This window comes from Perca fluviatilis, chromosome 2, assembly GCF_010015445.1.
Source record: "Perca fluviatilis chromosome 2, GENO_Pfluv_1.0, whole genome shotgun sequence".
NCBI classification, from domain to species: Eukaryota; Metazoa; Chordata; class Actinopteri; order Perciformes; family Percidae; genus Perca; species Perca fluviatilis.
The window spans coordinates 17,344,195-17,358,265 of NC_053113.1; the positions used below are offsets into that span (position 1 = coordinate 17,344,195).

A 14,071-nucleotide genomic window follows, 5' to 3' on the forward strand; every position below is an offset into this window, starting at 1 on the left:
TACAGCGAGGGGAAGCTGGCCTCACTGGACTCTCCGCTCTGCAACAGGTAACACCCTAATTCCAAACTCTGAGCCAGAGTTCGAAATCTGCAATCACTGCCATCCGCTTTTTTCATCTGCGTATCAGGAAGTACAATTTATCAGTCAGGTAAGATCTCCAACCTGAAAGATTAGGGATTTCTCTTTATTTGCATGTCGGAGAGAGATATGATCTACTTTGCATATATTTCTGGTGAGAGTAAAGTTACTATAAAAGTTACGTGTTTGCTTTTCAGGCCTCTCCTGGGATTGTCTTTTAGGCCCATTCTCTTTCTGTCTGACCTGAAGGATTTGCCAACGGACCTGAGGGGAGAGGTGTGATATATTTTTTTTCCTGTGAGAGGAACAAACAGCAACAAACAAGTCGGAATCACTTTAAGAAAAGGGACGGGGGGAAAAGGAGAAAAAGGGAACGATGATGGAATTGAGGATCCAGCTGATCCCTACAGGGGAAATCATCCTTCCTCCAGGGAAGAACGGAGAAAACTACTGCCACTGCTGCAAGGTCAGTTCACACACTGTGGCCAGGTTGGACACCAGATCTGGAGTCCGATTTTTTCATTTCATTCGGATGGGTTTCTTGCAGCTCAGTGGGTAGAAATTGGTGCTGCAGCTGATGTCAAGTCAAGTCACTTTATTTATAGAGCACATTTAAAACCAACCTAGGCTGATCAAAGTGCTGTACAAAGTTATATTATGTTATAAGAAAACAAAGGAAGACAATTAAAATATAGACACAATGAACATCATACAAACAACACACTTCTATACAAATGTCCCTAAACTAAATCATACTGTACGATGTTATAAGGTTCATCTCACACAAGGATGAGGTTGAGAAACATTTACATTTAAGAACTGTAAATTGCTTCAGAGTATACTGTATGTCATGTAAACTGCATTGATAAATCAGAACAGCTGGGTTTAGTAAATACATTTAAATCCCCTCTGTCTCCAAGCAGTGCATTTAGAATTATAATAAGCATCAGCCATAGTTGGTTAAGCATGTTAAAATGGGCTGCCTCTGTGGACTCCTATTAAAACAGAATGTTATATAAACATGTATTTATTTACATTAATAGGATGGAATTTACCCCATCCATGCAAAATAACTAGATTGGTTACAGATATTAGTACATACTAAGAATCCTGCGTGTTAAATACAGCAAATAAGAATCCTTTTTTAACGAGTTTAAAGTTCACAGTACATAAAATACCAATGCCACATTAAATATATCCTCATGGTGATGCAGAATGCATTTCAGGGTCCAGTTTACACAGATAAATGGTGAAAAGGCTAAAAGTAGCCTAATGGTTTAATGGTAGGAAAGCTTAGATAAAAGGAATGGAAAAATGGTTGGAACAGTTAGCCAAGAAGTAATGGAAAAATGGTGGAAAACTTTAGCTAAAAGTAATGAATAGGTTAAATGATTGATGGTAGCTAAAAAGCAGTGGATAAATAGTTGATATAGCTAAAAGTAAAGGATACAGTAAATGGTTGAACAAGTTAGCGAAATGAAATATAATGCATTTCAAGGTTTAAATAGATTTGCCTCAGTATCACTGATAACTGAACAAACAGACAATGTCATGTCACAGCAAGACAATTCCAACTGCAAAGTTCAGGTTTAGTGTCAGTCCCACATGATTAATTATAGATATTACATTTTGGGTCAATATTTGTGTTAGAGAAATCCATTATGAAAAAGCACTGATTTCTGAACCAATTGTAGCCTCAACAGTCCAGAATCCAATGGAAATGTAGGAAATCACTTACATAAAAAACAAAACATACTGAGAGAATGTTAGTGCACCAAAACAGGAAATTAGTAAATCTTGTTAAATATAATTTCTACTCCACCAATTTGACATGATGGTTAGTTTACTCAGCAGGAGTTTTACTCAGACTGTGAACGCGGTTGTATAATGTCTTCTGTGGCTCTGGAATCTGACCCTGACTGTGTCATCATTATCTGGGCTTGGGCTTGGAGACAACAAAGTATAAATAACATAATAATATATGTATATTATATTTATTTTGTCTGTTGAGTTTGTGTTTTATCTTTTATGTATTTGTTGTTGAGTTTTACGTATTTTAAAGACCCATCTAGGGACGGGCATTGCAAATGAGCTTAGGCTGTAAATGCTGTGCCATAGGTTTACATACCTGTCCCTATACAAATAAGCATTAAATAACAGAAAGCCTGTGTTACATACTGAGGGCATTGGGTTTGAAGGATGTGCACTGACTTATCCTGTAGCTTCTGCACTTTTGCCTTAGTGATGTTTCCATGCAGGAATGAGACATGGGAGAGACATCCATAGCTCTTAAACATTCTGACATATGTTACATACCTCATACTTCTTGTCTTGACAGACAGACAGCTGATGTCTGATATCTATACATACTGTATCTAAGGAATGAAGGGAGTAGGCTTTTTAAAATCAGTCCTGACACAGGATTAGGATGTATAGTAAGAGGAATGTGCTGTATGCTGGTCAGTGATGCTTTGGGAGGGGGTGGAATGTACTGTAGCCTGGACGGGAGGAAACAACAAAGACATTCCAGTACACAGATTCATTTTTTTCCCCTTCCCACATTCCTCCAAGGTCAAATCACCCTGCTTGTGTGTGTGTGTGTGTGTGTGTGTGAGAGACAGAGAGAGAGAAAGGTCATCAATTGTTTACTAAGCTATGAGCAAGACCCTGTAACATTCGGTATGTTTTGTCGTTTGGCATCAATCACTCCTAACCTTCTTTATTTGATTAGATTCCTCCAACGAGGTGGAAGGGTCAGTGTGACGACTGGCCTTTTCCGTCCAGTACAGTCTGTCTGTCTAACATTGCCTTGTCAACAGGATACAACCTGTGTGTGTGTGTGTGTGTGTGTGTGTGTGTGTGTGTGTGTGTGTGTGGTGTGTGTGAGAGTTTCAGAGGTGAAAGAAGTATTCAGATCCTTTACTTAAGTAAAAGTAATAATACCACACTGTAAAAAATACTCTATTACAAGTAAAAGTCCTGCATTTAAATTGTTACTTGAGTAAAAGTATGTAAGTATCATCAGGAAAATGTACTTAAAGTATTAAAAGTAGAAGTACTCAATGCCGAAAAAACCTCACATTTTAGAAACTGGAATCGTTTAATCGGCTAATCATTTCAGCTGGACTTGTAGGCCGATATATTGTTGGGTTGGGTTTCATTTATAATAAAACATCACATTTTATAAACTACATGTGTTTTGTGTGCAAAAATCTTAATGTGTAAAGTAACTAGTAACTAAAGCTGTCAGATAAATGTAGTGGAGTAAAAAGGACAATATTTCTCTCTGAAATGCAGTGGAGTAGAAATAAAAAGTGGTATGAAAAGAAAAGATTGAAGTAAAGTAGAAGTACCTCACATTTGTAATTAAATAAATGTAAATGAACTTAGTTACCTTCCACTGGTGTGTGTGTGTGTGTGTGTGTGTGTGTGTGTGTGTGTGTGTGTGTGTGTGTGTGTGTGTGTGTGTGTGTGTGTGTGTGTGTGTGTGTGTGTGCCAGTGTTTGTGGGTTGTTTGAGGCTGAAGGGATCACTCCCCCCTCTGGCAGTGCAGCCATATTGCAGTCCAGCTCTGGCATGGCAGCCAGCTGACCAGCTGCTGGAGGTCACCTTCTCATGGCGCAGCAGGGGACGCATAACTCTGCAGTGATATATGAAATGATAGAGAGGCTGTTGTGGAGAATTTTCGTTCTTTCTTGGCATTCCATATACAGTACATTGATCTCCCAAAACTGTGTTATGTGGGGGACCCCCAAACTGATACACACTACCAGAAATTGTAAATAATGCTGGACACTAAGGCCATGAACTCAGTATCTTTAGTTTCAGGTGTAAAAAAAAACAACCTGTTTGCAATTAAAGACTAACACATGGTGGGTGTTTTATAGGCTTTACATTTTAAAATTTGACTTTTTTTAGCCCAAGAAAACTAATAATAATAATAAAAAATCAATAGACATTCATGTTGTGAAAAAAAAATGTACAGAAAACTTGACTGAACTGTTGTACTGAATGAACAAACTATGAATAATCCCAACAACAAAACATAGAGATCAGCAGGTTGAGTTACATTTTTGACCTCAGTATTTATATATATTTTTTTTAGCTATGGCCCTGTATACTGCTGCTGGGGGTTGAGCATTGCTATACAAACATTTTATCACATATAGCCTCTCTCAAGTTCTGTCATTGGGAATTCTAGGGAGTGAAATAAAAAAAAACTGTTGGGACTGACTTTACATATCATTCAAGGACCACCTGTAGGTGTCCGGACTCTATTACTGCTGTAGAGATTAAAAAAAAAATGAAATAGAAAGGTTATGTGTGTAATGATAAACCTTTCAGCTCAATATTGAAATCTAAGCCTCAGCCTCTTATTACTGGCTTTGTCATGAAGGCGGTATGAAGGAGGAGACTGCAGTGTGAAGGTGCAGTGACGCCCTTGGTATCGGTAGGGGGTACAAGAACTCTTTGAAACTGATCTAACTAGTTTGAAGGTTGTTGAGAATTGGTGAAAAGTTTGATGCAACCCTGGCCTTTTCTATTATCACTGTGGTGTAATTTACAGATGAATTACCCTGAGTAGGCTTAGGCTACAACCTGCAATGAAGAGAAAGATGAATTCCTAGCGGCAGCGTCAAACTCCGCTCGAATATCTGGTCATTTTAATGACTGTTTTACATCTGTGCACAAGCAGCTACTTCGTCCAGTGGCAGCAGTTGTAAAAGTTGAAAGTGTTTTTAAAAGTAGCCATGGATAACGACTTTTTTTTTTCCCCCGTCTGGATTTAATTTTGTAGTCAGGCGTGTCAGTTTGCAAATAATGAAATTAGGCTATAGCCTATACATTTTTGAATGTAGCTTTGCTGTATGGGGACATGGTTTATTATTCCCTTCCACTCATGAAAGCTGTCTGTATATTATTCTACATTAGCCCAGCACGAGGGGCTTTAGTCTTAAAGGAACCTGGCACGCTTCGATTTATCTCAGCATGGGAAATTATTTTTACAGGGCTACTCAAAGTATGTGAAGGATGTGGAGATCTGAGCACTGCTGCGTTTTTTGTTCATTGGACAAGAATATTGCAAGGCTGGCCCTGGTTATTTCCCTTGACGTGTTTGTAGAGAAAACAATGACGACATGGTGCATGGCTTGACTAAAATACATCACTCATGCACGCGCTGTGGGATGGGTTTTTGGTGAACTTCCTGGTATTACAGGGCTGTGCTGCCCTTCGGTGAAAGAAAAGGAAGGGGGACATTGCACGTTGCCACACCACTCCCATATGGGGTTTTAGGGAAACGGAGTCCCAAAAAAACCCGCATAGCCTACTCTGTTTCTTTTATTTTTTTTTTTATTTTTTTTTTTTACATGAGCAGTGCATCATTATATGCTACTAATAACATGACTGTGTCTGTTAACTTACTACTAATACCGCTAAAGATGAGGTGAAGTCCTCTGCTGAGGCTGCAGTCTGGGAGAAACCACAATTTAACTGAGCCCACAGTGGGAGCGCTGGTCTGAACTGGGAGTGGTGGGAGGTTTCAAGAGAAACCCGGCAGGGCTCGCACGCAGTAGGCTACTGCACGTTTAGCCAACCTACAGGCAGACACCAGTCACTGACTGACTGACTGACTGGCTGGCTGACTGGGCTGACCTATTCACAGCGGAGGGACTGAACCAAATACCCACACTAACGTATAGTCTGTCTGGACTTGGACGATACAACCTCAGTCAAAGAAGAGAGAGAGACTACCGCACTCTTTTTGACCTCGTCTGTTTTAAGGTAGGCTACGTTTGATGTTAATTTAGTACAAACACGCACCTCACTGCTTATACCGCATAAACAGGGTTACTTTTAGTTTAGCTAACTGTTACTTGTAACGACGAGGTTGTTGTATTAGGTACAGTTGTGACATTTGGAAAGTCTCCGCAGAGTAACGTGTGACATTGCAGCATGCTTGAGTGAGTGGGCTGATAGCCTTGATGCGTGACGTTACCGTATGGAGAAAACGCAATGCCAGATGGCATTCAAAAATGTGTCAATTTAACGCCGTACAGCATGTTGGCAACTCATTTACTCAGTGAAACCTACGTTAAGACATGTGACAAATCAGTGAGAGCCACTGTTCAGTTCTGCATATGTTCAACTCGAGAACTTTGACAATATTTTGCGTTTACACTCGACCGGTCTACCGCTAACTCCATATTCCCCATAACGCTACCAAAATGTGGTGCGATAGAGGTTATTGGGATCTCGTTGAAAACTTGATTCAACTACGGTGTTAATGTATTGTGTGTATGCCGGTGTTGTAACCGGTTTTAAATAACTAGCCTATTGCTATCTATGCTTTCTGAACGTGTGTTCCGTTTGGGCTGTCGTTGGAAAAAGAAACCAAATGCGGTCTCTTCTTTACGTGACCGTTATCAGGACTTGTAATCATTGAGGCAGTGTTGTGAACTTTAAGCCACGTACTGAGTTGGCGTGTAGCCTACAACTTCAAATCCTTCAGGTTGTCTTTTTATAGACGCCAGACAGACACCTAGATTAAGATAGTTAGATAGCCTATAACTAACATCAAAGCCTATCACACCTGTTAAGGGCTGCTGTAAAGTTGCTAGATGTATCCCTCCCTGTCAGGAGGGAGTGGACCATGTTTTTTTTTGTTTTTTTTTTGCAACATAAGCTATAATCCATGTTGTTGTGGTAAATGAATAGTTGGTAACCATCTCCATCATAAGGATATCAACCACCAACACTAACATGTCGGCTGTTTTCCCTAAATAGCATTGCCTACCAAATTCCCATTTAACATTGGTCAGTTTGATGATACTTTCTGTGTCATGTATTTTGTTCCTAAATATTTTTTTAGCTGTCTTAGCTCAGCGTGAGAAAGTGTCTCTGCAAGGAAGGCTTTGTCAGCATGCCTGCCCACCTGTTAATGTGTGTGTGGTTTGATGTAAATACAAGGGAAGCACCTGGCATACAGTGTAACCTGTTCATGCCCAGACATAATGTAGACAATAAATCCTATCTAATGATTTGAAAAACGTGTGTGATGCTGTAACTGAAAAAAATGATCTGAAAATATAATATGAATATATGCAGATGTGGGATTGGTCATTTAAATGATTCTCTCACTGCTGTTTACATTGCTTTTCAGCTGTTCTCTTTGGAGAAACACTTTCTTTCTCTTTGGCTTTATAATCGGCTGATCTCCACCTTGTTAATGATTGAGGGAGATTAACCACGCAGCAGGGAAGAAAAGAAAATAGCCTTGTACTGCACTCTACGTTAGGAGGATGCACATGGAGATTGAAACCAGAAGTGTTAAAGAATGAGCCAGATTGGGCGAAATAGGCCAATTCCTCAAGGGGTCAAACTGCTCAGAGCAGCTGACCTGTTGCTTCACGGTCACCTGGAGGGCAGGGCCTCCCAGCATTCACTGCTGCCTTCAGCTGCCACTAAGTTCACTGTCACTCTGCTGTAACTTAGATGTAAGCTCCTTTTAAATGACAGCTTATTATTAGAGATGATTGGCTTTGTAGCCAGAGTAGCAAAGACAGCAGTGTTGCAGCATTGGACTACACAGGGTGTTCATTTCTACCTGTGATGTAAATGTCTGATTTAAGAACGGTGGCTATTCGAGGACAGTGCACAGTGCAGAATATTCAGCATGCACAGTCTGCACCATTATCTGACTTGGAACAAAACACACATCAATGTGCTGTTGTCAATTAATTTTTCCAAAGCAGTTCCCCCCCCTGTCCCTGGTGAGATACATTTAGGTGTAGTTTCCATTGGACTGATGTGGCATAGATGCTTTAAAGTTGATTTTTCTCTTTTGTTCTTTGCTTCAAGTTTTTTTTTTTTTTTTTAATCTTGATGGGCTGGGTCTTTTGGTAGTATTTCTGTTTTGTGGCTGGGACAGAGTTGTGGTCAGAGTGGTTTTGGGTTGTTTGGAGTTAGAAAGAGCTTTTACCCCAAATGTCAACCCGCTTCTGCATGGTTAGGCATTTCCCCTTTGGCCCTGCATACTTATGTAAGCAAAGACACATGGCTTGTCAAATGGGTTCATATGAATATAAGAATGATCAAGCACAAAGTATAATGGGCATATTTTTCATTTTATTCAAGGTGCTCCTAACTTAAGCAGTCAAAGATTGAGGAGACTGTTGATTCATTTGCCCTGGCTTGCAGTCTGACTTTGCCCCCATTGTTATGTCAGTTAGTACATTCCTTCGTAGCAGATTCCTTATCTTACCAATTCCCTATTTCAAGGAGTATGCATGCGTTGAAGTAGTGAACTAGTAAAATACATTATTGGGAAGTTGAATGTGCTTTGAGAACCACTGCTTTCTGTTCTGGCGGATACAGCAACAGCTGTTGACAGGGTGAAGGTTTTCCACGTCATGTAGTCTCCCCGCTACATGTGGTGTGGATCCTGGGAGGAACCCATAGGATACACCTGACTGGCTGTTAGCCAGACCTTCACCATCGCCTATACAACAGGAAAGACTCTCATGCATTCATATGCAGTTCGCACAGACTCATGTACTTGAACCATGTTATAGGAAATGCTCAGCGAGGGGTTTATTTCCAATTTCATGACCTTTTTAAACGTGTCATATCAAACTTGATAAAGCTGTCACGCTGAAGGATTTTTACACTGCACACAAATGAAAGAAATGGGCAAAACACTCATGCCATCACAGCAGAGGCCGGGATTGAGTTCCAAGAAGTGAACTGTCTGACTTTGCGACCAGCGCTGTTGGCACGGATGGGAAGCCGGTGAGGGATCGTGACGTTGTAACTTCACAAGTTTAGTCCTCGTTGATTGGGCCGCCTGCACTAAGGGTTTGGATTAAGGCGTGTGGCTTTTTCAAATATCAGGAATTTTACCATCCTTTCGTCATCCACCATTGCAAGCTTTAGTTTAGCTTTAGCTTTTAATTTGCACTGGAAAAACAACACCCTCTACCTTAAGTGCCAGGCAAAAGTTTTTCCACCAGTTCCACCTGGCAAAACGGAATGATCTTCTCCTTTTTGTTGTTTACAGTCTTGTCTTTAGTTATGTTGCAAACATAATTTGGAAATTATTTATAGATGTTAATGAAATAGTTCAACATGTTAGCAAATGTGCGTATTATCTTAGCATGGTTTTTGAACAACTGCGGGTAAGGTGCGGGTAGGCTGATTTTGTTTAGAGCCACTCTAGCTGTTTCCCCCTGATGCCAATCTTTATGCTAAGCAAAGCTAAACTTACCAGCAGCTGGCTGTAGCTTCCTTTTTAGCATTCAGACATGAAAGTGTTTTCAATCCTTTCTTCTTATTCTTAGCTAGAAAATGAATGTGTTTTTCAGTCAGAAAATTCTAAATTGAATAGAGAGGCTTGAAGGGTAATTAAAATAATGTATTTGACATAGTGCACAATAGGAAAGTCAAGGAAACAAAAAGAATCTTTGTCAATTAGCCCCCCCACCGTGGAGTCATTATTAAATGTGAATACTGAACTATTCCTTTAAGGTGCTGTGTATGTTACCTTTTAATGAAAGATGTGAGAGAGCAGGCAGGAACAGGAGAAACGACTGAAGTGATATAGGTCAACTAACTGCTAACTTGTCATGGGTTGTACATCTGTTCCTTGACATGCATTAGGTGAGACATGCCTGGTTTAAAACCTGGCATCTGTGACTACTGTATGAACCCAAACCATGAAGATACGGTCAGCGCTTTGGACATGTTGCTCTGATAACGTTAAGCACAGATATCACACTAGACTAAGCCTGGAATAGGACTGATAAGGTTCTAGTGCAACAGCAGTTTGCAGTTCAAAGTTGACTCATCGCCTTTGTACCCATTTCTTAAGACATGAAGAGGTGGGTCAGCATGGGGTTATTGGACAAAATCAGATTTTATTATTAATAATATTTATAAATATTCAAATTTGACAGTTGTCATGCCCTAGATTGTTTTACAGGGCTTTACAGGTACTGAAAAAAATGACAAATCAAATGTTGAAGAAAGCTTACATGAGGTTTAAATAATGATCAGGAACAAGAGTGACTGAATTAGTTTTTCCCCTCCAACTTTTTCTAGACCATGTCCTCGGTTGTAAGACCGTACAGCTGCAGTTCCACGTTTCTGAGCCTTTTGAAAAAGGACACTTATATTTGGCACAAGAACAGTTTCTCAGCCATTTGTATTACATTGTTCCCTGTGGTCATGGCAAATCTCCATCAGAAGTGGATGACACAGACAAGCTCTTATCAGATTTAACAAAAGGTCCAGTGTCTGCAAACTGACACATGGATTGAGCACTCCTTATTTCCTGGGCGAGATACCTGAGGGATGAGACAAAGATCAGGTCAAGTGATAATTAAACTGAGTGAACAAAATGAGCTTTATTAGTTGGTAATGTTGGTGCTATGTGTGGGAGGTGGTTTAGAAGATGACTAACGCTGATAGAGACTGCGAGCATTTGGGAAGTTGACTCGACTTAGACATCGAGATGGGAATGTGTTGGAGACAGTGGATGGAGATGGCTATTGATCTAGGCTTCATCAGACAGACAGCAGGAGACAGAGATGCAGATATATGATGAGAGGTAGCATGTGCATTAGAGAGTGTTTCACCATTTGAGCACATAGTTGTCTTAAGCAGAGATGTAGTGGGGGGTTCATATCCACTTAGCTCACTCTCCTTTTTGTTCTTTAGCATCCTCACACCTTTTTTAAAGCTGATATCAACTATCACATATTCTGTGGATACTGAATAGTAACACTTGGCATATTTGAACATTGCTGTGAATTTTAGTGAGAGGTCAGTGTTTGGAAATGGTTTGAACACTCAGAAGTCTTTCAATGGTTCAATCGATAATTTCAAGCTATTGTTACGGACCTTAACATAAAAATGAAGTTAAGTATATTTTTTTTCAACTAATAACTGACTGTTTATGAAACTTTGATGTTAACAAAGACAAAATCAAAAACTACATAGGGGAAATCTGAGAAATGTGTGCTCACTGCTCAAACTTTGCATTTGAAACATTTGAAGTAATTGTAATACTAAAACACTTGAGGTTATAGTGTGAAATATAAATACTGAAAGGGGTTGAAATGGCATTTAAAGTGAAACTGAAAGTTCTAGTTAAAGTGTGTATGCACTCAATGAAGTTGAAGTGTCATTTAAGGTGTAATGAGAGTGTTAAAATGAGTTCAGTTAAAGCTCAAGCAATGAAAGGAGTTGAAATATCCGCTTATATATCGGCTGGTCAGTGTCAGTTGAAGTGAAATGGTCGATGTCCAAGTGTATGGACTTCTGATGATGTGTATGCAGCAATTAAGTAAATTATGATTGAGACCTGAAAGGGGTTGAAGTGTTAGTTGAAGAGAAAGAGATGAATGCAGCTGATATGTCATTTGACGTGTGAAATCTTAAAGTAGTTGAAAATAGTGTTACAGTTTGATGATAGACATTTTTTGTAATGCTGGGGCTACATGTCAGAAATTTTTAAATTATTGAAATGATGTGACTTTTAAAATATTTACTGCCGAATAAATAACAATTGCATTTGGGTTAATCAGGATTAATGTATGGCATCTAAGGTAGTGAGCCATTCTCTCTTTTCTGTTGCATCACCACTTTGCAATTCAGGATCTTGCCTGTCTACCTTTTTTTTAATTGTCTCAGATGGCAGAGATCTTCAGAATGTGTTGGAAATGATGCAGAAGCGCGGTCTTTGTAAAGTAAGAAGAGGGTCTAGTGGAATGAAAGTAATGAGTGTATGTGTCTGGCAGTGATTCAGACTGTTACCTGTATGTTGATGTCTCACAGTCTTGGAGGGTGTGTGTGTACAGTATGTGTGTGTGTGTGTGTGTCTGGTTAGTTTTAGCCCGCTGCTGTGGCCAGCTTTTTCCCCCCCACATCCCAAAGCTAGCCCAGCGGTAGAGCGAGCCCCGCCCTGCTGGGAATAAACATTATGAGTGACTGAGTCCTGCTTCTCCTCAGTATTACAGACTTGACTGCTGTGGGACTGGAAACCACCCTGGAAATGACTCAAAATCCTGCATGCCAGCTTCACTGCCATTTTTGTATATGTATCTGCAGGAGCTGGGAAGTCCTCAAATGACTTGAAAATGAATGTGTATGACAAAGACTTTCCTTCATTTTAGTATCATTGTTTTAGATATCTTTCTTTCAAATATCTTTGACTTGATGAAACTTTTTAGAATGTAGGCTTTTATCGGTTTCTCTAATAATCCAGAGTCTTTAAAATCACTGGAATACAAACATAGAACACATTGGAAGTCGTGCAAGGGATTTAACCATCAAGAGAATATTATTCACAAATTCATTTATGTGTTTTTTTTTTTTAGTGACAACTGCATGTATCTTTGGTAATGTATTAGAACACTTGAAGGGCTGTTTTCTTTTGTCCATTTCACTGTCCCTTCTCCTGCCTCTTTTGCCTTTTCGGTGTCAACTGAGGACAGAACTGCTCATCCATGTTTACTTCTCACAGTGCTGACTTGCTCACTTCCTAATCCTGTTCCAGTCTTTACTCTCACACCCTTACCCTCACCTGCACACCTTCACTCAGATTAACCAGATAATACAAGATAATTTGTAATCCAATTCCATCTGCTCTTGCACATCTTCAGGCCAGAAAGAGAGGAGTTTTTTTTTTTTTTGTGTGTGTGTGTGTGTGTGTGTGTGTGTGTGTGTGTGTGTGTGTGTGTGTGTGTGTGTGTGTGTGTGTGTGTGTGTGTGTGTGTGTGTGTGTGTGTGTGTGTGTGTGTGTGTGTGTGTGTGTGTGTGTGTGTGTGTGTGTGTGTGTGTGTGTGTGTGCGCCTACATTTCTGAGACTATTTTAGGGATGTTCTGTTAAAAAAAAAAAGAAGGTTCATTTAAATCCTGTTGTAACATTCTGGATACCTTACCAGACTGATTTTCCACAGACCTATTGGACATTACTTAAGCCCTTGACCCCATGTTAGTTATAACAATAATCCATGTACAATAATAGACTATGGTGTTTATTTGAATACCTATTAATGGGAGTGATTTTATTCCAGCTCTGCCTCCCACACATGGAGAAAGTAGGTGGTCTAAGGAATGAAAAAACATTCCCCCAGAGTGCGCAAGATAAACTGTGTATATCGTTCCAAAATAGACTTATGACACACGTAAATGTACCTGTAGTGAGCAACATATTAGGACCACCTTCAGTCATACATTTATGACTTGTCTGCATTCGTGCCTGTTAAGCAATTCAGTTTTATTTATAGTATCAATTCATAACAAGACTTAAAGCATCTTGTGTGTTTTTGTACGTGCGCAGTGTGTGTTCATCCATTCTCCCTCTCCATCCATCCTTGTAATCATGACAAACTGACCTGAGCCCTCTGGGTGCTGTACTACATCATGACTGTAATTACTATGTCAGCTCCTCTCCTGTGTACCGGTGCTTTTTCAACTGCTTCCTAACTATACTGTCAGTGTTGAGACACACCTACCCACTCTGTTTGCTGTGATACGACACCAAAGGCAAATCTTAGTGTTTGTTGAAACAAGTGTGCATATGCTGTGTCCCTGTTAGTGTTGGCTTGATGGGAGACTCTGGAGCACATTGGAGCTCTACTCAACAGACGGAAATAATAATCACCAAATAAAATTCCTCTCCTTAACCCCCGCCCCTACCCAAGCCTTTTTAAACTAAGATAAACTCTAGTTTTACTAGTTTTAGCTAAGCCCATATCTCTCGTTCATGTGTTAAAATTGAAAAAGGCGGAGCGAATGAGGCATGTTTGTATCAGGAGAAACACTAAACGACATGGGAAAGGAAAAGTTGGACTATGATAATTAGCATAAAATGAGCTTGATGGCTTGACTTGAGCATTCAAACATGAACAACTTTGCCCTGTGTGTGACTAATAGCCGCATTATCGGAAATGTTCTGCTGGAGCAGTTTTTACCTTTTAACCTTTAGGAT

At 39.8% G+C, this 14,071-nt stretch overlaps 1 protein-coding gene across 3 annotated transcripts in view; it reads left to right on the plus strand.

Moving 5' to 3' along the window:
- The window catches only part of LOC120574642 (unconventional myosin-Ic-like), a 66,505-nt gene continuing 52,434 nt past the window's right edge, over positions 1-14,071 (plus strand). Inside the window, exons 1-2 of one of the 3 annotated variants that reach the window (XM_039825007.1) lie at positions 1-148; positions 276-544. In XM_039825007.1, the coding sequence (XP_039680941.1) occupies positions 455-544 (90 nt within the window). In that variant the 5' untranslated portion in view covers positions 1-148; positions 276-454. Of the gene's footprint in view, positions 149-275; positions 545-5,406; positions 5,863-14,071 lie in introns of those variants that run through there. The other 2 variants (XM_039825008.1, XM_039825010.1) reach the window with 2 other exon arrangements.